This window comes from Ahaetulla prasina, chromosome 4 (assembly GCF_028640845.1).
Source record: "Ahaetulla prasina isolate Xishuangbanna chromosome 4, ASM2864084v1, whole genome shotgun sequence".
NCBI classification, from domain to species: Eukaryota; Metazoa; Chordata; class Lepidosauria; order Squamata; family Colubridae; genus Ahaetulla; species Ahaetulla prasina.
Genome location: NC_080542.1, coordinates 62,286,274 through 62,312,546, shown reverse-complemented (window position 1 = coordinate 62,312,546; position 26,273 = coordinate 62,286,274). Strand labels below are relative to the sequence as shown.

The following is a 26,273-nucleotide window of genomic DNA, read 5'->3' as shown; positions in this document are numbered from 1 at the left end:
TACAAATAAACACATAATCCTTTCCCATGTAAATTTTCTTGCAGTCCAGTATCTTACATGAACTTATCTTTATTTTCATCCATTTACTTAGGATGTGATGTCAAGAATTTTGGAATCCATTTAATATGCATATTGGAAACAAGGAACAAATATGTAAACCTTTAAACAGGCTTTTCAGATATCTGCTTAAACAAAAACAACAGAATATCATGGCACCTTAAAAATTGACAAATTTATTATAGCATAAGCTTTTGAAGATCAGATGTCACTTTGAAAGGCATTTTTCATGTCCTGTAATTCTATGACTAAATTCTATTTAAGGGTCCAGTAAGGTACTTGGTAAGTATTTGTTACAATCAAATACTTATCTCCTTAATCTAATTTTGCCTGATGGTTACTCAATTGATTTAATCAATATTTGGAAACTGATTCAGACTAGTGTCAAGACATGTAATTTTGAGATAGCAGTGTTCCAATATTTGAGAGGGGACCACAAAGAGAAGAGGGTCAATTTATTTTCCAAAGCACAAAAAACTATGGCTGGAAATTAATCAAGGAGAGAAGCAACCTAGAACTAAGGAGAAATTTCCTGACAGTGAGAACAATTACCATATTTTTCGGAGTATAAGATGCTCCGGGCATAAGATACACCTACCTTTTTTAGGGAGGAAAACAAGAAAATAAATCTGCCTCTTGTCTCCCTGCCTCTTTACAGCAAACAGCCTGCTTTAGTTTCATTTTCATTTTCATCACAGCCTGATTAGCACAAGAAAAAAAAATCTCCCTCCAACAATTTGCCTCCTTGCAGCAAACAGCGGAGGCCCTTGCGGCAATAGGCAATGGCAATCCCTGCTGCTGAAACAACTGAGGGTGGAGAAGCTGAGCCAACTGACAAGCAGTTGCTTGTGCTAATCAGGCTGTGCTGAAGCTCAAACAGGCTGTTTGCTATTTGGAGGTAAATCGCTGGGAGGCAGAGGCCAAAGGGTGGGGGCTGATGGGTGGGCAGGGCTACATTCGGTGTATGAGATGCACCCAAATTTTCACTCTCTTTTAGTGGGAGAGGAATGTGTCTTATACTATGAAAAATAAGGTAACCAGTACAATTGCTTGCCTTCAGAAGTTGTTGGTGCATCACTGGAGGCTTTTCAAAAGAGACTGGACAGCCATTTTGTCTGGAATGGTATAGGTCTCTCCAAGGTCTCTTCCAACTCTGTTAGTCTGTTATTCTGTTACTCAGTATTGGATAATGATTCATGAGTAATGCTAATTAAAATTTAATGGAAAGTACTGTTTATTTCTGTAACTAGAATTTTGTAAATATTGATTGATCCAGAAACAGTGGATGCTCCACTTTTACATTGCCTGTTTAAATGCATCAACCTTGGTAAGGCTTTGGGAAAGACAATTTGGAAGCATACACTATAATGATTGGGTAACATTTGATGTTGATGTTACATTTAAATAGTTTATTAAAAAATTATATTAAATACAGACTAACAGAATAGTCATAATACAGTATATTTTTTACAGGAAAAATAACCAAGTAGAAACATGTGTCTTTTAAAAGTTCTTTGAGCTTTTTCTTTTAATAAAACATGTTTTACCCGTGAAATAAAGTTCTTGTAAGACCTGTATGAAAATAAAACAGCTTACTTTATAACCTTGAGTTTGATTCAGCCCAAGATAAGCACTATTAATAGCACAATCCTACACGTTTATCAACTATAAATTCCCACTGAATTTAATGGGACTCTTTCTTAAGCTTAAAGATTGCAACTTAAGTTTCTTTTATTTCAATGGAAGAAGTTTAAACATATGGATAGCCAATGTAACTTAAAAGTGCTTAGCTTGGGTTGTGTCATACCTGTATCTTCACAATAATTACAGTCTACAAATTCTTCAAAATAAAAGTATGATTATCTTTCGGGATCAAATTGGTCACAGGCTATTATTTAAAAAACAAAAACCAAAGTGAGTGGATGCTCCCTGAATCCATTCTGAAGTGCCTTTTTTTCTCTTTTCTTATTCATTCTGGGGATCAATAGTGCAGATTTATCTGGGATTTCAGAGCTCCCTATATAAATCTATGGAAAGCAAAAAGTGAATCAGTGGCAGGATGCAGCTGCAGAATCCAGAGCTATTGACTCTCCCCAATATAGATAGGGGCCAAAACTCAGAATTCCCAAGTCCAATGCATTCCATGCTGTAGCCTGGTCACTCCAAGGCCTCTGGCTGGTAAAGATGCCATATACAGACTTCATGGAAGATGGTGGCCTCCTCTTATTTGCTTTCTAAATTGTAACAATGGACTTCTCCTTTCCCTTTCCCATCATATCCAGGGAGTGGCTGCCCATATTTATCCACACACCAGCAATAGCCTCTCTTCCGGCCTCTGGATGGACGACACTAAAAAACAGAGAGGAAAAGGGTTACATTTTATTGATATATATATATTTAAAAATCTAAATGTTTTAATAGTTTTAGGGCTAGGCCCTAACTAAAGATAGTGGTATTTCTCTATATGAATTTAAGAAAAAGAAAAGAATATTTTGTTTTACTAGATGTACACTAAGCAAACAGCATATTTTACTAGATCAAATGAGAAGACGTGACTTGAACTTTCTGAGGTTGAAGTTTGCACTATATTTCATTTAAAGGCACGGACTTCCGTACCACAAATGTACAATATTTTGATCGAGACTTAATAGAACCTTAACAATAGGGACTACATGACCACCAACAACCTGGAGACTGAATGAAGACTGGAAGGAAATAGAAAAGTAGGAGAGTTGGAAAGAGAGGATATGTCTATTTAAGTGGCATGTCTATTTAAAATATGCTATATAACATTTTAATAGTTGATTTTTTTGGATGTGCTGTTCTGAAGATGGGTACAATAAGATGGTGCCCAAATTTTTTTTAAATTGGATTATGCTGAAATTTTGGTTGAAAGAAATTTTGATTTAGAAATAACAAGAGAATAACATACAATAAAATTCTATTTGTTAAAATTGTATATATAATACATTTGATAGAGAATGTAAAAAATAAATAGATTTAGATAAGGGATGTATGTATTAATAAGTTAGTTTATAGTTAAGATATAAATATATTTGAATTAATAGTTTGTTAAATTAACCACATAAGAATGGGATATAGTATTAACTTTGATTATTGGTAAATATGTGAGTTTAAGGACTGAGGCGTTTAAAAAACAATTCCAATATAGTACAATGAGTTTTTTAAAATAATGTAAAGATGGATGTGCAATTGAGATTAGGAAGATTATATTAGTCAGGCGATACAGTATAATGCACAAAATGTAATTAATGTAAAATTAATGTAAAATTAGTGACAAAAGAGTGGATTTGGAAAAATGAATTAATGGAGATGTTAATCTTGACAGACTTGAACATTGGGTGCTATCCAACAAAATGAAATTCAACAGTGAAAAAAGTAAGGTTTTACATTTAGGCAAAAAAAATTAAAAATGCACAGGTACCGTATATGTGGTACCTTGCTCTGTGAGAGGGACCTTGGAGTCCTAGTGGACAACCATTTAGATATGAGCCAGCAGTGTACAGTAGCTGCTAAAAAAGCCAACACAGTTCTGGACTTCATAAACAGAGGGATAGAATCAAGATCACGTGAAGTGTTAATACCACTTTATATTGCCTTGGTAAGGCCACACTTGGAATATTGCATTCAGTTTTGATCGCCACGATGTAAAAAAGATGTTGAGACTCTAGAAAGAGTGCAGAGAAGAGCAACAAAGATGATTAGGGGACTGGAGGCTAAAACATATGAAGAATGGTTGCAGGAACTGGGTATGTCTAGTTTAATGAAAAGAAGGACTAGGGGAGACATGATAGCAGTGTTCCAATATCTCAGGGGTTGCCACAAAGAAGAGGGAGTCAAACTATTCTCCAAAGCACCTGAGGGTAGAACAAGAAGCAATGGGTGGAAAGTAATCAAGGAGAGAAGCAACTTAGAACTAAGGAGAAATTTCCTGATAGTTAGAACAATTAATAAGTGGAACGACTTGCCTGCAGAAGTTGTGAATGCTCCAACACTGGAAATTTTTAAGAAAATGTTGGATAACCATTTGTCCTAAATGGTGTAGGGTCTCCTGCCTGGGCAGGGGGTTGGACTAGAAGGCCTCCAAGGTCCCTTCCAACTCTGTTATTATTATTAAATTGGCTATTTTGATTATTTTAGCATTTTGCTTAAGTTTATTTGTAAACTAAGATTATTTTTATAATTTTTCTGTTAATGATGAATAATTATTTTTAAACCAATTTTTAAATAACCAGGTTCATTTAAGATTGCAGAAATATTGCATATGTTATTAGAATTCAATGTTATATTTAACTTAAGAGTAAGAGAATGCCGATTATTCATTTTATCTGTACTGAGAAAAGTCAGTCTTTTTTTTTTTTGCTTATCTCTTGCCTTCTTTCACCTCCTTTTTATTTTTTAACCTTTTGTTGTTTTCATTCCCTTTTCCCTTTTTTCCCTGTTACTTTTTTAATTTAATAATGTTTTTTTAAAGAAACAACTACTCTTATTCACCTCAAAAAAATTCTAAATCATGCAAAGTAACACTACACACCACAGCTGTCTTACCATTACAGAGCCTCATCAACCTTTAATGGGTACAACGGAATCTCATGGGAATTATGCATGCAATTTATTTGGGAAAGAAAGGCAGTTGCCTCTCGATAGGCCTTAAAGAGAACACATGCCTGTGCAAGCAGCTTTGGTTACAGTGACAACACCACTTGCATCTGTTTGTCAAAGGAATTCCATACTTGTAGTGGACATTTATTGGCAGATATATAATCTCTTGCAACAGAGTTACCACTTGAACAACTGCTAGGTATACTGGAAATCTGTGTAAACCCTATGCATGCAGTTGTCTTAAAAGATAATACTCAGTGAAATTAAATTCTTTTAATATAATTTAGGCAATGGTTGTGTCTCAGAAAAAAACAATAGATGGCAATCACATTTTCTTAATTGTCTTATTCATGTTAAATATTGCAAATAAAGATTACATATACCTTTCTCTACAGAAATGAAAATCTGTTCAACAGACTGTCAAGTTATAAATATTCCAAATTAACCATCTAATTAACACAGTTCACCAATGATGTTTTAACTATAGATAGACTTGGTTATACAGGGTTCAGAGTATAAACTATTGAGCTCTTGACAAAGTCATCTTAAGTCACGATTTTCATCTAATTTATGTATTGGAGAACTCTTGAAAAAAATCAGAAAGTTGGCTTGAAAAGTATCTCCTTTAAAAGAAGATTATTAAAAAAGAATTATATAAAGTTACTAATTGTAAGAGTCTAGGTTAACAATAAATATCTGCTATATTGAAAGCATTATTGACATGGATCCAAAAACCCGTACATAACTGTCATGCAAACATACTGCTTATAGAATCAAAATTTTCCAGTAGAATAACAGAATAAGTTTGTAAGTGACTTTGTAAAATGTTGTTAAAATAAAAACAAAATTTAAAGATTCTCCAACATGCCATAGACAGCTTTACGATGTCACATTCTTCACAGATAATGGACCAACTTGGCTATTACTAATACTAGCATATAAAATATAAAGAAACATATTTTGCTGTCATGTAACAGCATACTACTACTAGATCAGTTGAGAGATAGGAAGAAAATCGATAGGAATACTGTACCAGTTCTCCATCTAATTAGGATACAATTCACTTAATGTCAAGTGGAACTTGAATGTCTGTTAGAAATTAATAAGTAGATGCTCCCCCCCCCGAAAAAATAAAGCCTTTCTTTACCTTATTTCTACTATATGTCTACTGTTGCAGAAAACAGTCAGTTTTCGAAATTAGAAAATCAATTAACTTGCTAGAAGAAACCTCCAAAGCAAAGCTAAGATTGATGATGAAATGTGAAGAAGAGACCTTTTTTAGAACCATAAATTTAGTAGCAAAATTTAAAGAGTTTCCTCAGGGGTAAGGATGTGAAATAAAAAAATACATATAAAATACAAATTTTAAAACGTGGCTGTAATGACTTTATCTCACATTTTTATTAAAATAACAGATTATGGGGGGAAAAGAGAAACAATGGAAGAAATACACTGTCAGAATATCTATCATTGTGACAGGTACACATTCCCAAAGCATTTGCACTAGGAAGTGTTGCTGTTGAAATACCAAATGTTTCAAGTTAGCTATTACTTCTTAAAACCTTTCTACAATCTCATTGCTAGGTTATCTTACCTAAATCGTAGAGTAATGGTAACTTAACAGTAAGGTTGAAGAAAGGTTTTTACCTTATTGGTAAAGTAATGGAACTGTCATCCTACACAGCAATTGCCCTATAACAAAACCACACGCATAGTTAAAAAGGAAAACATATGGAATTTTTTTCCTGCTGTAAATAAAGGACAGGGAGATTGAGAAAACCCACATTAATGAATTTTGAAACAGATATTTTTGGGGAAATCAAAACCAAAGAGAAAACTAAAGATACAAAGCACAATCTTTGCTCAAAACAATGTCTTGCATGCAGCAATCTTCAAAAGATCTATTAATTTTATTCAGATTACTGTATGGCATTTCATAAACAAAAAATAAAATTAGCAGGAAAAGCTAGTTGAGATATGTAGAAAAACAGAAAATTCCCATTAAGGCAAATAAATATCAAGCCAATGCAAGAGAAAAAAAATGCTGAGAACAAATTTCAAATTACCAACCAATCCCTAAGGTCTTTGCTTAGCTTGAATCAAAATAATTACAAATATGGTAATCATATACTAACAACTTATTAAAAAAACTGAGTTACTTCTGTTTTAAAGAAGTTCTAAAATGCCTTCTTTTCAGCAGTATTTTTCAACATACTTGCAAAAACAAATAAACAATCCAGTCCAGAAGCAAGGGACCCTTTTTTCAGCCCAAGATCTCAATTCCCCCTTGTGGTTACCTCCTAAGGGCAAGTCAGTGTCATCCATTCAGAACTTCAGCCTCAGCTATTTACATAGATTCCTTTTTTCAGTATCTTATCCAAGGTACAGCTTTGTGTAGATCAAACTTCCTGCTCCTTTAATGTAAACTATCCACTTATGACTTTTAGTTTCTCTTCAGATTGTATAAATCTTTGACCTGACTCAAGCCTTATATCTTCAATTTCCTCAGACAAACTTTTTCCTTATTAATTTATCTTCTCAGATATATCCACAAATCCACATTTTTTGTTACAATTTCAACTTCTCCTCTTCAATCCTTTTTCTTTCTAGAAAATACATGGTGCTTTCAAATCTTAATTTTACTCAGTCTTTTGCCCCATTTAGGAAATATATAGATGTGTGTGTGTGTGTGTGTGTGTGTGTGTGTGTGTGTGTGTGTGTGTGTGTATTTGTTTTCTGAGGTTTTCGCGGGTGTTTGTATGTAGATCTTTGGTTATTCGGGTTTTCTCCCGCGTAAAATTGGAAGTGTCTTGGCGACGTTTCGACGAAGTCTCATTCGTCATCTTCAGGCTTCAGCTTCGTGCTTCTGGGAGCAATGTTGCTCCCAGAAGCATGAAGTTGAAGCCTGAAGATGACGAATGAAACTCGTCAAACGCCGCCAAGACACTCAATTTTACGCGGAGAAAACCCAATAACTAAAGATCTATATATATATATATATATATATATATATATATATATATATATATATATATATATATATATACATAGAGAGAGAGAGAGAGAGAGAGAGAGAGAGAGAGAGACGTATACAGAGAACAAAGTAAATTATTTCGTCTGTCTTTTTGAAATAATACTCAGACAGATCAGTGCCAAAAGAAAGGAAATGGCAAGTAAACCTTCAATAGGACAGGAGCAATAAAATATCAAGCTGAGAGAGAAAGAAGACTTCATTTATACTGCTCCTTCTTTCCCATTTCCATGCTATTGCCAAGAAAACTACAAGGTCAATGTGGTCATCAGAATTTGAACTCAACTAAGATATAAATTTATCTTTACATGTTTATCCCAAAAATCTAATGTACACTGGGTCAATGGTTACCAATGCTGACTAGTTTATCACTCAACTCTCACAAGTCAATTATTGGTACAAGGAATTCAAAGTCCTTTTACCCATTAAGTATTCTTCTGTTACTTTCAATTTTTTCTAAATATTGGAGGTATAAATTTAACAATCCATTTAATGCAGTCACTTATTATACCTTTATTTCCTGGATTCAATATAAATTCCTAGTACTAGGTGCTATTAATCTACTTTCCTAGTTTGTGCATTTTAGCTACAAACAGTCAACAAACTGAAACTGAGGGCTCACATGATCTAATGTATAAAATAATCATATATTTTATAAGTACCAATCTAGCCTGGAAGGTACCAGAGGAGTGAATGGGGGAGACTCGAAGAATAGTATAGGATCTGAGCTCTTACCAAACCAAATCTTTATTATGGTTCACAGACCAGCATCTGAGCTCTTATTGTACATTAAAACTCTATAGTCTAGAAAAAGTTTTATTTCTATTTCAATCCTGAATATTTCAAATTTAATTAAAATTTGAATTCATAAGACATAGGAAATGTCTCAACACTATGAGATTATCTATGCTAAACATAAGTGCATGTAACAGAACAAAAATCTACTAATTCTCAATGTATTAAAGCAGTAATATGTAAAGTAGCAGTAATGATATAGAGTTTGGTATCTCTACATCAAAGGAAACTATTCATTTGGGGTTTAAGTTGAGCATTACTTGTTTTGCGCTTATAATGAGAAGTTTCTAATTATTGCAATGAAAGGCTTTTGCTTTTCTTAGAATCCTAATATTGAGACTTTGAATACTGTGTGCCAGCTACTCTATTTCTCACTGGAGACAATAGCTCTGAAGCTCACTGAATTTGAATTTTCATATTTATGATTCCTTCAATCATGGAGGTTCACAAAGTTCAGGTAATAATGAGGGGAAGCTGTTCGGTTTTCACTGTTACTGTTTAGTAACAGTTTTTTTGAATCCTGACATTGTTAAAACTGAATCATTGTTTGCTGAAAACTCCTCATCCTTTAGAAATCTTTGGAAGAGGCTACTCCTATTTATATTCTCAAGATTGTTGCTATAGTAAAGACACAATGAATTATATACAATAAATGTAATTTCTACCACTTGGAATTGTTCCCTGGCTACCAGTGAGAATAGTAAAATGTTTCTTGAAATCATTGCTGCTGCCATAGCTATCGTTTGCGGTAATTTCAGATGGAGACATCATGTGGTAGCAGCTGTTGCTGCACTCCATATTGGTGTAAGCATCAGATACATTCCACAAAAAGAGGGGTATTGAAATCCCCACAGCTGTGCTCCAGGAGGACAGAATGTTTAAATGGTTTCACTGAATAGTTCATCAGAATTGTTAAGACTTTGAGTCCTTGGAGGTCTGTCTTGTCAAATAAAGAACAATGTTGTACAGTCTTCCATGCTCTTTGCTTGTCCACTCCTCCAAATCTGCCTCTTCTCTTCTTTTATGTTATGCATTAATGTGTAGCCCTGACAAGCATTTCTTTCAAATGGGGATTGGGATTTATGCTTCTCCAGGTAAGGAAGGGAGCAATGCCTGGTACTGTGTGAAGCATTTGGCAGAAATTTGCAAAGGGCATGACAGGTTTTGAAAAGCTAGTCTGTTTCTCTGGATCTCTGAATTGCTACCACCCTGCTCATTTTTCATAAATTAGCATACTTATTTCTGTATTCTACACATTGAAGGTAGCTTCCAAATTTTGTAAAAAATATTAAAAAGGCATGTATCACTAATTATTCAATTATCTTTGTCAGCTTTTTGGTCATGGAATATGGGATACTCTTGAGCAACGTTCTACATTTCATTAGGAGACACTCTTAGCACTTATTGCTAATATTCCACTCTCTTGCTGAATGGAATCACAATTCTTGGGAAGTTTAACTTGTACTTGCACTTTATAAAGCAAGGAAAATATTATCTGTTCTACCTACAAAGGCTGATTAATAAAGATCTCAGTAAATATCAATTGGAATCTTATTATTCAGGAGAGAGATATGCCTAGCCCTCTATGTTCTGCGGAATTACAACTCCCACTATATTGCAGATTGAGCTTAATGGAAATTTTTATTCAGTCATATTTGGAGGATCACGCATTACCAAACTTCCTCCTCTTCCCTCCCTTCTTTCCTCCAATTGGCCTGAATTGCCTGAAGTCCCTGAAGTTTTCTTGGCAAGATTGTTCGGAAATGGTTTGCCATCTTCTTCAGGGTTGAGAGAAACTTACTGATCAAAATTAACCAAAGGTGGAACTAGAATTCACAAGCTCCTGGTTTCTAGCCTGAGTTTAATGTATAAAATATGAGAGTACATTGTTTTTTAAAAAATACCAACTGATCAGTTACAAAGAATTACTAATTTTCAACTTTGAAAAACCGGAAAAAATATTATATTGTCAATGAAATTGTCTTTGCTAAGAGCTGGAATTTAAGGTGAAATTTTGTAAATCAGAAAAATCTTCTATAAGGAAAAATGTAAAAAAATGACTACAGCAACTTCAGATATGAACTGAAGAAAATCCTCAATTGTCTGACTGGTACACAAGGAAACATAAAAACTACTGTACCAGGAGACGATGTTAAACATGATGCTAAAAGATTTGATAGAGCTGCTTCTAAACTATTATATAGAGAGAAACTAACAGAGTAATATAAGCATTGAAAGAGCAGACTCAAATACATTGTTAATAATTAAAAATGTGATGGAAATTCTGAGAAATATATTCAATAAAGAAAAAATCGGGGTTGCCTGCACACCATAGTGGAACATACTGAATTGAAAATGAATACAGCAATAGAGTGAGTGTGTGGAAGAAGGAGCAGGGAGATGGAAAGAAGAGAGAAGAGAGAAAGGAGAGAGAGGAATAGAAGAAAGGGAAGAGGAGAGGAAGAATGGGAGGGGAAATGAGAGTAGGAAAGAAGATTAGATAGGGAGGAAAAAAGGAGGGGGAGAAAGGAAGGGGAAGTAGAGAAGGAGTAGGAGAGGAGAAAAGAAGAAAGTAGGAAGGATAAAAGAAGGGAGGGAGAGGAAAGAGAGGACAGAGAAGAAAGATTGCTGTAAAACAAAGAGATGAAACAGAAGAAAGGCGAACACGTTTAAATCTATCAGGATAAAGAATGAATCACTATTAAAGTTAAAAGAGAATATATATGATTAAAAAAGGAGAAATTAGAATTTGAGGGCAGAAGATGTTGTTTATATAGTAAGCATAGAAATATTAAGATATGATTAAAAGTATGGAAAAAGAATATTTTGGCAGAAATTATAACTATGTAAAAATGTATTTGGATATGACAAGTTGTGTAAGGTATGATATGGTCAATACTCTGTTCATAAAATATGTGGGTGGGTGTGGAGGGAAAAAAATCAATAAAACTTGATTCAAAAAAAAGAGAGGTTTTTTTTAAAAAAGGAAAGCCTCTGGACTTTTCAGAATTCATTGGAGGTTGGCTGATAACCTGATGATGAGTTTCCTCTTTTTCAATTCTCCAAGCACATAAATGCCTATCTAAAAATACAGAATGCCTTACTAATAATATTCCCTATTAAAGCAGTGGAGTCAAAATTGCATATTTGTAAAATGGAAGAATATGCAGAGAAGAATTTGCTAGATTGCACAAAGTAATGGAATCACTAAAAATGTCTGTGAAGGATTGTCATCAAAGAACTCCAGTTCTTAGGCTTGAATCAGGATTAGTCATAGTAGTTTTTACTTTATTTTGATCTGCATCAATTAAAAATACTTCCTTTTCAGGGTATCCTCCTGTTACCAGTGAGATTTTTCAGCAGTTTTTCTAAATGTACATTTATTATCATTCATAAAACTTTTTGATATGAACATTTTTCCGTTCACTTTGTGCTACTGGATATGCATTACCTTGTTTATATCTGCATATAGGTTTTTTCCCCAATTTTTCAACTTAAAGGGACAATCAATTTAGAGAAAATTTCTGCTACTCAAAATGATACATATTGAATCAAGGACATTGAAATTCAACATTTCTAATTTAATATTTGAATAAACACATAATTTTTCTAAACATTATTTGTATAAATTTTCTGGGATTCCAGCTGTGAAAATTCCCCACCATATTGCTCAGTTTCTCAGTTTTCTTGAAGAAAAAAATTAAAGTCATATACTTGTAAAATCAAATGAGAATGAATTGAATGGCCAAACGCATTGTTTAACTGAAGGCCCTTTATCAGTCTTATTGAATCAGCTACTCTGACCACCCTTAGTGTAACAATGGCACAGATAGCTGTAATAATTCACCATTTGTCAGAAAGGCCACAGCTTCAAGGGCTGATCCAGATGAAATGCCAGTATTACTACGAAATAAATGTTCCTTATGTGTCATTTTCATGAGCTAGATTTTAGAAGTGATCTTCTGTAGAATAAAAAGGAATGATACATGGAGTTGCTGAAGTTGCCATCTGTAACATAACCCAGCCCAATTTTTCTAGCCACTCTTGGACAGCTATTTATAATTAAAAGCATTGATCTAGTTATATGTTGATGGCAATATCTGCTGTCTTTCTTTTGCTTTTCTTCAGAGAGCTGCTTGCTTTTTTAAATTGAAGGGCACTGGCTCAGCTGATTTGTGACTTTTGTTGGAAGTTTATTCTGTCATTAGCAACAGCAAATAAAAAGAACCAGACTTGACATGTTACTTTAGATCTAAGCCAAAAGGTGCTCTAAACTATTGCCAATTTATTTTGCATTTAAAACACCAGGAAATGAATATGAATTCTTTATTGCTTACTGATGATTACACAGTAGTGGATTTGCATCTGCAAGAAGAAATGGAAATATTAAATACTTCATCTCACCTGTTTTTTCTTATAAAATCCCTTCTTGTCACAGTTTGGAATATGCAGTCCTCTTGGACTTAAAACATTCAGAATCTTCAGATTGTTTAATGTGTCTTCCATCTCTCTCCGGCAAGGCCCCTGTCAATTTCAATTTCAATTTATTTTTATAAATTAACAATTTCTTGTATGTTAGAACATAGAATAATGTAGAAGTGAGCTTGGAGTTCTAGTTGATCCATATTATACTATTATAAATAAAGAAGATGCAAATGTATATATAATAGCAAGAAATCACTCAAGAAAGATTTAAAAAAAGTTACATTTTGAACATATCACTGTCATATATATACATTAAGAATCCAGCTACTTTATTTTTAAGAAACTTATTTTACAGAATTATACATTTACAACATATATATTACTGTAATTTACACAGCTGGGACAAAAGACTTTTCCAATGTCTTTTTCTGCTGTCCCTTTCCAAATTTCTGCCTATCCCATGGTCTCCTTACTGCACCTCCGTAGTTAAATTAGTAAGGCTGCTGTCTGCAAAACAAGTAATGCCCATTGCTTTTTGTGCTGTAGCTGATTGCCACAGCTTGAGAGAGATCCATCTTCTGGGATCCTCCCTTTAAATTCAGCTCTCCTGATGCAAGTACTGAGTCTGAAGCTAAAAGAAGATGTCATCTAACTGACTTTAATGGTGGGATTAAACTTTGTCTCCTGGTTTCTAGACAGATATCTTAACTACCTACTACTAGAATAAAGAACAAAAAGGAAAATTTGACCCTTTGTTCTTTTTTTTTTCTGGATGGGAACAAGATCTGCTCTTTGCAGCAAACAATGCAAAAACAGCCAAAGATGTACAGAGCTTGAGTAGGAGAAAACACTCTTGCAGCTGGCCAATTCATTGAAGGTCAACTCCAGGCTTCTCCTCCAGATGTTATCAGAATTAATTATAGACCTCTTTCTTAGATTACAGACTTGGATCCTAAACAAACCTAAGGTTTTTAAAAGAAACTTCTAAAAGCTCCTACTACAACTACATGTGATTTTGTAAAAATATGAGTTGGGAATGAGGCTCCTGAATTAGTGCAAACTGGGAGAACACAGGAGCATTCATGATCATCCTTAAATTAACTTTATGTCAAAATCTTATTTAGAATAATTCCTTAGTCTTCCCGGATCTTCATTTTTTGCATACCTGGAAGGTTATTTTTTTCTTCTCCATCCCCTCATGTGTTCTTACTCATTGTACAATTCATGCATTTTGGTATGTCTTAGATAGGAACAATAAGCCAACTGTGTCTGATGGTTTTGTCTCAAGTTATTTGGGAACATATTTGATATTGTTTCTATGCTGTGGAAACTGATGGGCTTCGAAGAAGTGGAATGAGATACTTACAGAAATCTGAAGGCCAAGAACACAGCCTGTTACTACTGAAGAATTCCTACATTAATAAATCTTTTGTTTAAAGATGTTTTCATATCTTGTAAATCTAAAGACAGTTATGTGAATTAAAAAAGCAATAAAAAGTTCAGCTTGTAATGGTACTTGTGGAAGGGAAGTCCTGTGTGTATTTATAATGTATAGCTTTTTGGATGTTGTTGAATCACAAGTCCTATCAAACCAATCTACCACAGTTGGAAATGAAGGATGCTAGCATTATTACTTCGGCTTAGCAATATTTCATCTAAAGGATCCAGACTTTTGATTTTCATATGCATCTGGAAACTTGGTGATAGAAAAGAAAAGAAAAGCCCACAACAAATGAATAGGGAGGGTTTTCAAAAAAAAAAGTTCTTTTTGCTTATGTTACTGAGCTTTGGCCTTATCCCTTGCAATGTTGAGCATTTAAAATCTATGACCTTCATGCTTTTTTTCTCATTTGTGATCTTTATGTACAGGTAGTAATTGATTTATCTTATGACTGTTCAGTTATGATGTTCTCAGAATGGGTACTTTATAGCTGATAAAGCACATCCAGCTGTCATATCATGCTACCTGATGACTGTATTTCAGCCATCTGGCAAATGACTAGCCTTTGTGACCTGCTGCAAATCCTGCAATCATGTGATTGTCTTTTTGGCTGGTTCTGGCAAACAGTGCCCATTTGGGGGGGAAAAGTTTATTCAACTTAAGAAATATCACAAAAATGTTGAAAAAAACAGGCCCAATTACTTGGTTACCTCGACTTATGACTGAAATATCCTCTTTCCCCAAAAATAAGATTTCCCTGGATAATAAGCCCAATTAAGCTTTTGAGTGCATGTGCTAAAATAAGCCCTCTCTGAAAATATTTAGACATATGTGCAGCCAGTCCCAGCCATTTCCTTTGGTTGCTTGCCACGCAAACAACCCAAGGTGAGGAGGCAAGGCCAGAGAGGGGGAAGGGAGGGGGAACATGCCCCATGCACCCCACACGCCCTAATCTAATGGCCGCTCCTGTGCCCCTTCTAATGGCTGCCACAAAAGCCATTAGCGAAGAACAGGGAGGTGACAATGGCAATGGGATATCCAGTTGCAGCAGCGTGGACAGGCTGATGGCATTGTGCAGAGTTCTGGGAAGCATGGCTGGAAGTACATGCATGGCCTCAGGGAGAATAGCTGACAAGCGGCTGTGTAGCAGCTCTGAGGTGACCACGCTCGTCACCTCCTGCACATCAAAAATAAGACCTCCCTAAAAATAAGGCCAAGCGCTTATTTTGGGGGTCAAAAGAAAATAAGATCCTGTCTTATTTTTGAGGAAACATGGTATTACAACTGGATTTTGGGCCACAACTGTGGTAATATGTTGACAATGATCTGTATGTGCACTCATTTCAAGTTCTTCTATTTTGTTGCTATTTCACAATGCCTTTAAAAGCAAATTTTTCTAATTTATTATGCCTGAAAATTTCAAATGGAATAGTTAATGTCATTTACCTGAGAATTAAGTAGCAGTACTTAGATGGAAGAAAGCCAGAAACTATAAGGACTACAGGTTAGATTGGGCAATTGAGGCTGTGGAGGATAGATTTCAACTCAACTTGAAGGAGGCATTTTATTGCTTTTTTTCCCTAGCAGCAATTAGCCAATCCTATCATAAAAATATGCACTCAAGTCTAATAAAATTTCACTTTTGTAGTCACTTTTTGCCTTGCTGGGAGGGAGGGAGGAAGGGACTTATTTCCACCCAATCTGCAGAAAAAAATGGCCAAGGATAACATTATTTTAGAAATACTTTACCTATTTAAAAAATTATAATAAAATAATAATTATAAAATTATTTAGGAAATACTTTATTTTTTTTTAACTGGGAACACTAAAACATTGTAGAACCATTCTACCAGAACATTTGAAGTAGCATTATTTTTCTGAAACTTGAAAACGAAACATATTTTTGTCATATAAACCACCCTGAGTCCTTCGGGAGAAGGGCGGTATAGAAATTCAATAAATAAATAAATAAATAAATAAATAAACAAACAAACTGTGTTTCCCTGAAAATAAGATAGGGTCTTATTTTCTTTTGACACCCCCCCCAAATTAGGGCTTGGCTTTATTTTCGGGGAGGTGTTATTATTTTTGAGGTGCAGGAGGCAGCAAGCCCACCGGCCCCACCCTCTCCATCCCACCACCTGCTTGCCTGCGGCCACAATAACCCAAATTCTCCACACAAACCAGAAATTCAGACCTTCCAACTTCCAAAAAACAACAACAAAACCACTTTGCGAAGTTGGAAGTAGTCCCACAGACTACTTTTCTTGCCCTGCACGTGGCAGTGGAGAATGGAGCAGGAAAGCAGGTTAGTGAAGGGATGTGGCTGCCTTGGGAGGGCTGGGAGGGTAGGGATCTCTCTCTCTCTCTCTCTCTCTCTCTCTCTCTCTCTCTCTCTCTCTCTCTCACACACACACACACACACACACACACACACACACACCGTCCTTTCCTTCAGAAGAGGATGAGAGGCAGGAAAATCCCCTCCCCATTTTCAAGCCATTCGCAAAACGCCCCATTTGGAGCCTTCAATGTTGCAATCCTAGAATATGCTGAAGACTCAGAATGGGGCATTTTTTGTGAACAGCTTGAAAATGGGGGGGGGGATTTTCCTGCCTCTCGCCTTATTCTGAAGCTCAGCACAGACTGTGAACAGGATAAGAGGCAAAATCTCCCCTCCTCATTTTCAAGCAGTTTGCAAAAAATGCCCCATTCCGAGCCTTTAATGTGAACATGCAGGTGTGAAGCGACTCCCATAAAGGAAGGCATGGAAATCCATACTACACCTGAGACATCGGAAGAAACCCTGCGAGGAGACGCCACTGCCGATGTGCAGGAAATGTGCAGGATACTTCCTGCACATCAGCAGTGGCGTCTCCTTGCAGGGCTTCTTCTGACGTCCCAGGTGTAGTATGGATTTCCATGCCTTCCTTTCCTGTTCTGTGGATGCAATTGCCTGCTGTGACTGTCACCATTAGTTAAGGAGGGCGTGAGGGTACGTCGCTTGGCCTCCGGCTTCTTCTGCAGCTGCAACTGGCAACAAAAGCGGCCATGCTTGCTGGAGGTGGGGGCCTGAGCAGCACCCGGAAATCAGCTGTTTCTTGAATGGCGGTACATCACTACCAATGCAACTGAATTCTTCTTATTTCCAAATTTGGGTACTTTCCTTGGCTAAAAAGGGATTGCACTGAAATACAATTATTCTGCCTATTTTATTTCTGTCCAAGAAAGCCAACATCGATGGACTGCCTCTGATAAACGAGAGCATTTTTATGACAGAATTAGCAGGACGGACACTTTTTGCATTTTTTCAGACTCCAAACATTTTTATTTCTGTAGGCTTTTGGAGTAGTCTCTCCTGCTATTTTTTTTTTTCTTTTCAACAACACAACACTGTGTCTAGATCAGCTATGAATGTTTTGATGCAAAGCCAAGAAATACCCAGCAATGTTTTGTGTGCCTGTTGGCATAGACATGGGGGATAAGCAGATTTCCTGCCAAGAACAGTACATGAACCACAGTATTCTATGCTCACATTTCCTACAACTCGGCTGGCCTGCAGACTTTGTTCGCACACTGCATATAAGGAACAAGAAACAGTAGCCACTTCATCCCCATGTGTTATTTTGCCCAAAGGCATTTCAGTATGGCAGAGCGATCACTAACGAAGCTAGACATGACTTTAGGAGCAGTAGACACCTTTTGATAGACAGCCAAAAGTTGATTCAGAATCTTACATTCACTATACTCATTGGAATTTGCTGCTTGGGATGCAAGCTCACAGAGTAGAAGTAAGAAATTTTATATTTATTAATAATTTGTCTTGTCTATTGGGAGGTATAAAAGTGAATCAATCTATTACCTCCAGAAAAACAACCAGGCTAATCAAAGTGTAGGCATGGATGAATGTACACATTCTTCTTTAAATTTTTTAATTTCTAAATGATGACTTTATTAAAAGGTTTACATCTTGTGAAATTACTAGACATTTTCTGGAACAGGAATCACAACATTTGTCTATCTAACTGTTTACTAGTCTGCTTATTTTATAGAGACATTATTCACAAACCCAAGAAGAAAATTTGTACTTTTAAACGGTAAAGGAACACTAATGGCACCAGCTTTGGTATTTGTGGTAGATCTCCTTTGGTGAGGCCCAGCTTCAAGACTACCTTCAACCACAAAAAGCCACTGGCTGATTTTGGGCCAGTTCTCTGTTAGCTAACCCAATTTAACTCACAGGAGTTGTTATGGGTAAAACAGGGAAGGAGGAAACACTGCATATGCTTCCTGGAGCTTCTGAACAAAAGGCAGGATGTAACTCTAACAATAGATCATGAATAAAATATTTCTTAAGGAAGTAAATTAAGAATTTTTTTCCCTTCCATCTGCTCTAAAATAACTGCAATATTTTCTCCAAACTAGAATTTTTATATTTACTAAAATGTAATTGAAGATGCTGTTTGGTGACATCTTCAAACTAAAGCTAATGCATCAAGCTACAAAACAGGAGACTATGAGTTTTAGTCCTGCTTTGGGCTTGAAAGCCAATTGGATGATTTTGGGTTAATCACCCTCCCTTAGCCAAAACCACAGGGCTTTTGTTGTAGGGAAAATAAAAGAAGGAAGGTGTATTAGGTATGTTTGCCACCTAAAATTATTTATAAAAACAATAAAGGTTGAATAAAAATAAATAAATAAAATGAAACAAATCTTTACCTATAAATGGTGGCTAATTCCATAAGAGTAATTACTTAAATCACCTATAGGATAATCAGGGAATAATAGAGTAAAATTTATAAACAAAACCAATTCATTAAATCAGTACTCTAATAATTTTGATGGCAGCAAAAACTCAGGCTGTGAATTTTAACTTTCTTATTATTTTAATTGTTTTAATTTTTTTTAAAGTTTGTTCATTGCCCAGAGTCACTTCGTGAGATTGGTGGCTGTACAAATTAAATAAATAAAATTAATTAATTAATTAATCTGTAAAATTTATCCATTTAAAATGATGTAATGAAGACATGGATGTATATAATACTGTTAAACAGTATTTTATCTACATAATATTTGTAAGCAAACTTAAAATACTTACATATTCAGTCTCCTGTTTAGATTCAGAAGAGAAATTCTGTGTGTCTGTGCTTTGTGAATCATACTTATAGCGCTGGGTATTTTTGGCATATTCTTTCCTTATGACATCTATTTTGGTCTGATGGACATGTGACTTGGAATCTAACATCCTGTTGGTGCTGGGAACAGACTGATTTTCTGTACTACTAATATTCTGGTCTTCATCTGAATCACTGGAATTCCCTTTAAAATAAAAACAAGTTAAACAAGCTGTTAGCCAATGACAGTTTAATAAATAGTAACTTATGAAGTGCTTTTGAATATTGAATATTAAGTTTATACTTTGCCATCATTTACATAGAACATTACTGAATAGGAAACAATCAAAAAATCAGGTCAGTTTAATTCTGAGGAAGCATAACAAAGCAGAAATCTAAATAAATATTGTGCATATATGTAGATTACATATAGAAAATGATCTGCTACTGATGCCACAATACTTAAAAACACCTACTTATTGTGTCCTGAATGCAATACATAGTTCATAGCACATGGTTTTAAGATGGCAGCCTTAGGCATCATATAGGTAATAGCACCTGTTTAGAGTTGTGTTCCCATGACTGAAGGAACCTAGTAACTTCTCAACCTATAATTTCAACATCATTATTGGGTTGCAAGCCTTGTTGTGCATCTTTCATTTATATTTAAATGTTAGAAAAAGGGCCTATATATTCTACATTGATTTGTTTTCCTGGTCATACTTTTGAACCCTACAATAGTTCGCTTAGTGACCGTTTGAAATTACAACATCATTGAAAAAAGTGACTTATGACCATTTTTCACACTTATGACCATTGCAGCATCCCCATGTTCACATGATCAAAATTCACACACCTGACAACTGACTCATATTTATGACGGTCGCAGTGTCCCAGGGTCATGTCATTACCTTTTGCGACCTTTTGACAAGCAAAGTCAATGGGGAAACTAGATTCACTTAACAACAGTGTTACTAATTTAACAAATGAAATGATTGACTTAACAACTGTGGCAAGAAAAGTTATAAAATGGGGGGAGATTCACTTAGCAACATAAATTTTGGGCTCAATTGTGGTTGTAAACTGGGGACTACCTGCACAGATAGAAAACTGCTTTTCCTGTGTTTAAATAATCTCTAACTCTCACCAGAAGAGGGCAGAATTGTACCAGGATTTAATTGCTTCTAAATCTGGACCTAAATCAAGAATCTATTGGGATGTTATTTTGACTTTTAAAGGATTGAAATAGTTTGCCTATTTATTATTTATAAGATTTATTATAAGGGTATCTATTTTTGAGTTTGCCATGTTTTTCCTAAATGGATGAAGACACAGTGTAATCTGTCATAATAAAATTGAGTTATTAAATAGTAATTACTAATCATTAGTATTTTTTAAAAAAATCTTAAACCAGGGGTCCCCAACCCCCAGTCCAGGGCCTGATACTGGTCCACAGCCGATTGGGAACCAGGTCACGCAAGCAGCGGGCAAGCACACCAGGTTCCATTTGCACGTCTGTGGGATTAGGTTGTGTGCATGAAACTATCCTTTTTCCCACTGCCACCTGACACCGCTGCCAGGTGTGCTGCAGAAAAGGTTGGGAACTGCTGTTTTAAACTACTGAATTATTACTTCATATTTGCTGCTATTTTGAAGGAACTGGTAATTCCTTTCAGGGCTGTTAATATTACTGTGCTATCGTTCTAAAAACAAATATGCATACTTGATTTTTCCTGAGACTTAAAAAAATGTCACTTTCATAAAGGAAGTGTTTCAAATATGTGGCAGACAAAAAGTTCCTATATAGTTAAGAGGTATGTGTGTTGCTTAATTTCTCTCCAGCTGCTACTATACCTGGTTTCACTTCTTCTGTGTATTTTATTAAAGTGAGTATTTCCCAAGCTCATTGGATATTTATATTTCAGCCAAAAAACACCTGTGGCAATAGCTCACAAAAAGGCACAATATTCAATGATTAACAGGGAAGGTATTCACCTATAAAGCAAAGGGCTCGGAAACATACCAACTTCATATTCAGCTACAAAAATAATATAAATGATATAGTACTGTAAAAAGTTCTACTTGGGGAAAAATGCATAGTACAGAAAAGCCCACTCAGAAGAGGTCTATGGCCTGCTGCCGAAAGACAAAGGAGTGGGGTCAAAACTAGGTACTTGCTATTAATATCTTGCCTCTACCACTAAACAAGTGGCAAAAGCAGTGGGGAGAATACATTTCCCACAAATAGTGAAGGAAGCAAAATTATTATTTGCTTTGATTAAAATAGAATAGAATTTTTTTTATTGGCCTAGTGTGATTGGACACACAAGGAATTTGTCTTGGTGCATATTCAGTGTACATAAAAGAGCATATGCCCTTGTGTGTCTATTTACTTAATTAAAAATATTTCCTTTTGACTTTTTCAGGGGAAAATGACTTTAAATCATCCAGTAATCCCTATAGAAAGACTATGTTATATGGACAGGCATAAGGTGGCAGTAAAAAATATCCAACTACTGGTTCTGGATTTTAACACACAGATCCAGTAGCCCCTCCTTAGAGGTAAAGAACCTGAATTTCCATTGTCCTGGGAAATCTGTAGTAACCTAACTATACTAATTATTGACTAATTAATTTTTTTCTAAACTATCCTTAAATGGAAACAAAAGAATTTCCAGATGGGTTTATTTCTTGCATTGCTTACTCTTCCTGGATATATTTAGGGGTGTCTTAAAGTACCCAAACACCACAAAAGTTAGGACTGCCAAAAGCAAAATGAGTTCTAGAGCAGATACATTCATGGAAAAAAACCAATAATATTGCTTTGCTAAAAAAAAATATACCCCCAAATCTTCTAGTGTGTAATTGATTGGTGTTGCCAGACATTATATCCCAATATTCTTTCAGAAGTTCAGACCTAGATTTTTATCTGAAAGCCACTTTATACCATTTTTCCACTTCAGAAGCTTCATAAATTAATAAACATTATGGTCTACACCTCAACAAGAAGTCTGTTAGCTAATTCCTCTTTTTAATGTGTCAAATGCTGCTCAGCAATGAGATTTGTTCAGATTCATATGTAGACAACAGCATCTAATACAATAGTTTGACAGATTTCTGTTTTCATGGAAATATCTATCAAGGACCTCAGGATATTTCAGTAGAGTGCACAGATTCTTATGGCATATTTTGTAGTACATGCATGTACTATACAACATGCATATTTTATGCATGTCTGCCAAGATTTAGGATGGAGAGCACTATCTGATCTTGTCAGAAGTGAGGCCTAAACATAGTGAATTCTGCTGTATGAGGAAGCTGAACAGAGGAATATTACTCATGATACTTTAGATCTATCTATCCTGGATAAATCTCAAAATTCAGAGAACACACCTTGAAGCCCAACTGCCTATGATATACAACAATGCAGACTATAGTATTTATTTTTTATTAATTTATTCATATACCATCAAGGATAGGTAAATTAAAGGTAACCTCTAAAGGCCTCTTTTTAGTTTGTTTGACTAATAATGAAAAAACCACTATGATACAGATCTGTAGCCAGATCTATCCTCTATGTCAATTAAATCCCATTGACAAAAGTTTTTTTCAGTGAATCCCTTCATAATTCCTTCCATTTCTGGTCACTGATAGTCCTGGAATTTTTATCTTTTATTCTGACTGAATTGACTTACAACTAGTCACTTAACAACTGTTTTAAATTATGCCAGATCCCCAAATGGGTACTTTCAACCAGATTCCACGTTCCAATAATCGCCCCTCCCACTCATGGGATTGCATTTTGAGCAACTGGCATCTGGCCGGCTTTTACAGCATCCAATGGTCATGGGATTGATGCAGAGAGGGTTGGGAATAAAAAAATTGTAATTATCAAAATAGATTTTGAGTTAACTCTGAGAAACAATGTAGAAGTTGATTTGTAGCCAAATTCTGAAATGAAAAGGTTTAATTAAAGATGGACATTAAGTAAGTACACAAACTGAATGTGATGATGATGATGATGAAGATGAAGAAGAAGAAGCTAAAGACAGGCAATGATGCTAAAGATAGGCAATGATGTTCCTTACAAATGCTTTCCTGTGGAATTTATCTTAATATTTCTCAACAATAAATCCCAACATTGTGTTCTGGAAAAATATGTATGTATGCAGAAGTTAACCATGTGATCAATGAAACGTTGCACTGATTCTACAATGAAGAGAGGCAGTCCGGGGTCCATCCATTTTAAGTTTTTTTTTTTGTTTCCCATCTCTGAAATTAGATAAACTAATTTTATTGCTTTGGTCAGTCTGCTGGCTACAGGACACAAAGCAGCAACTCCCTCTCTTTCTCTTCCACTTTTTAGAAAATCAAAAAGACAAAGGGATATCATTGTGCAGAGCTATTAATTTAAGAATTGGTCTGAAGCATTAAGGATGGATATGTCTATTACATATGCAACCATACATACATGCACTTTAATACAAAATAGCATAATTCATGTGTCTCAGTGTAAAAACTTGTGTTACAAAAAGAAATTGTTACTGTTACTCCACTTAAATAACTTTTAAATAAAACTGACACAAGAATGCACTTTTTATGCAGAGTCCAGTTGTTTTATAACAAGAGTAGCTTACTTCAGATAGGAACACAAATGAAAAGATCAGCAGAAGAATTTTTTGGCTAATGGCTATTAACCATTGCTATACATTGGCCAACGTATAGCCAAGTAAACCTTAAATGTTCCTTATCAATACAGATTGAAGTTGCATCGGACCTTATATATTCACACCACTTTACCGCCAAGATTACACAGGGAAATTTGCGTACAAATATGGGAATCAGGCACCATCAGGGCACACAGCTGGCTTGCTATATGGAATTGCTTTTGCACGTAGAACTAAAATATAGTCTCCTACATGCAGACACACGCTGAATCAGACGAAACCGAAAGTCATCTTATTAGTGAATTCACTCGGGTTTCAAACTATTTGAAATACGGACTCGTCTTTTCTTAGCTTATTTAACACAAAGCGTTGGACTTTACAAAGTATCAACAGTTATTTCTAATACCGGCTAATAATAACGAATATCAATATTATCGCACTTGTATCCATTCACGCTAAGCACTTACCATTTAACGGCAATATATTTTTTACCCCACAATTTGGACTTCACATGCACGTACATGTACACATTAACGAAAGCAACAAATCCTACCAACCTTACCGTCCCGCCTCCTGCTTACACAGTGCCGTTTATCGATTAAAGTCTTGAACTCGCACGTGAGGAGGGAGAACTCTCAGCTAAATACAGATCACTACTAGGTGACCTTGGACAGTCTTCCCCCACACTCCTATCTTAATGGCGGGTCGTCGCCAAGGGGAAAAATCGGAGGGAAGGTTGCCAGGATCTTCTGGAAGAAGCGAGAGTAGCCGAACAAACCAGCCGCGAAGTGCTGGCGCGGCTTCTTTCGCAAAAACCACCTCACCTGCCTTAACGAGCTGCGCACGCGCACGACGACCTTCTAAGGCAGGCAGGCCACGCTATTGCCGCCGCCGCCGCCGCCGCGATCCCTGACTAGAGAATCATATACGACCGGCTCTTTGTTTTCTTACCTGGTCCGTGGGTCCCGCGCAGGAGGAAGTCACGCACCCTGTTGCCGGCGGTGGAGGAGCTGCTGCTGCTGCTGCTGCCGGCCGCCGCGTCGCCGCTCACGTTCATGCAGCGCCCCTTGCCGTCGAGCAGAGCCTGCAGAGGTTTCGGCTCGTCGCTTCGGGGCCGGCAAATGAGTCCGGAGCCGCAGCGCTCGGTATATACGCCGCATGGCTCTCCTTCTTGCAAAGCGCAGGTTAAGCAACACCCGCACCCCGGCTCGCGCACCAGCTCCGGGCATTCCGACACCATGGGCTTGCACTGCTCCAGAGCCCGCGTGTCACACGGATCGCATCGCACCACCGGCCCCACCGCCACCGCCATCCGGCTCAGCAGCGCCGTCGCCACTGCCCAGAGTAGCATGTAGAGCCCAGACACCATAGCAACAGCGACAGGGAGGAGGGACGAAAAGAGGATCAAGAGAGGCAGGCAAAGAGGAAAAAGGGTCTGCAAGCAGCCCCGAGCAGTGCGCACTGGCCGACCCGGGTACCCCTCGTGCCCAGAGCAAGAACAAGCACCAACACAAAAAGACACGCACAACTTCACTCGCTCTTGCACACACGCTTCTGTAGGTAGAGGGCAGAGCACAAGCACACGTCCCGCTTGCCTGAGGAGAGGGAAGACAAGAAGTGTAGCTCCTTGCAGCTTCTGCGGGAGCCCCCTTAAGTTTAAAAAAGCTGGCAGATTAGAGATCTCAACCTTCTAACGCCAAAGCCTGGAAGAAACCAACCTCTTTCGCAGAAACAAGCTAGAAGAAAAGAGTCACAGTCCCTCCAGTTCTGCCGCAGGAACAATTCCCCTATTTTGCCCTTTAATATCAATACAGTCATTCAGAAGTATAGATTTCCCTGTTTCCAAAGCGCCTTCCTTTTCAAAGCTACAAAAATCGCCTCCTTTGGAAATCCCCCCCCCCCCGAATTTGCCACACAATTTCTTAAGAGTCCCTCCCCAAAAACGATAAAATAAGACGTCCTTTGGGGAAGGGGAGAAGAGAGAAGAAAGGCAGGAGAGAAAAGATGATGCAAAGTAATAGTAATTTAAAGAAGAAAAATGTCCTTTCTTTTTGCCGTTTAAATCTCCTCGATGCCTGCAACTCGCTGTCGCTCTCCTAACTTTGCTCGCTCTGATCTCT

At 36.4% G+C, this 26,273-nt stretch overlaps 1 protein-coding gene across 1 annotated transcript; it reads right to left on the bottom strand.

The window, feature by feature from the left end:
- Positions 1-29: 29 nt before the first annotated feature.
- Positions 30-26,273, bottom strand: IGFBP3 (insulin like growth factor binding protein 3). Its single transcript, XM_058182282.1, has 4 exons — positions 25,105-26,273; positions 19,471-19,691; positions 12,911-13,030; positions 30-2,406 (listed from the first exon to the last, which is right to left on the bottom strand). Exons 1-4 carry the CDS (start codon positions 25,520-25,522, stop codon positions 2,281-2,283), a joined length of 885 nt encoding a protein of 294 aa, XP_058038265.1. The 5' UTR covers positions 25,523-26,273; the 3' UTR covers positions 30-2,280.

Excerpts from the sequence above, each read along its gene's own strand:
- IGFBP3 (XM_058182282.1), bottom strand. The coding sequence starts at position 25,522 with ATGGTGTCTGGGCTCTACATGCTACTCTGGGCAGTGGCGACGGCGCTG. Across the intron at positions 13,031-19,470 it reads CTAAACAGGAGACTGAATAT|GGGCCTTGCCGGAGAGAGAT; the intron begins GTAAGTATTTTA and ends TGAAATTGACAG. Across the intron at positions 2,407-12,910 it reads GATTTTATAAGAAAAAACAG|TGTCGTCCATCCAGAGGCCG; the intron begins GTGAGATGAAGT and ends TCTGTTTTTTAG.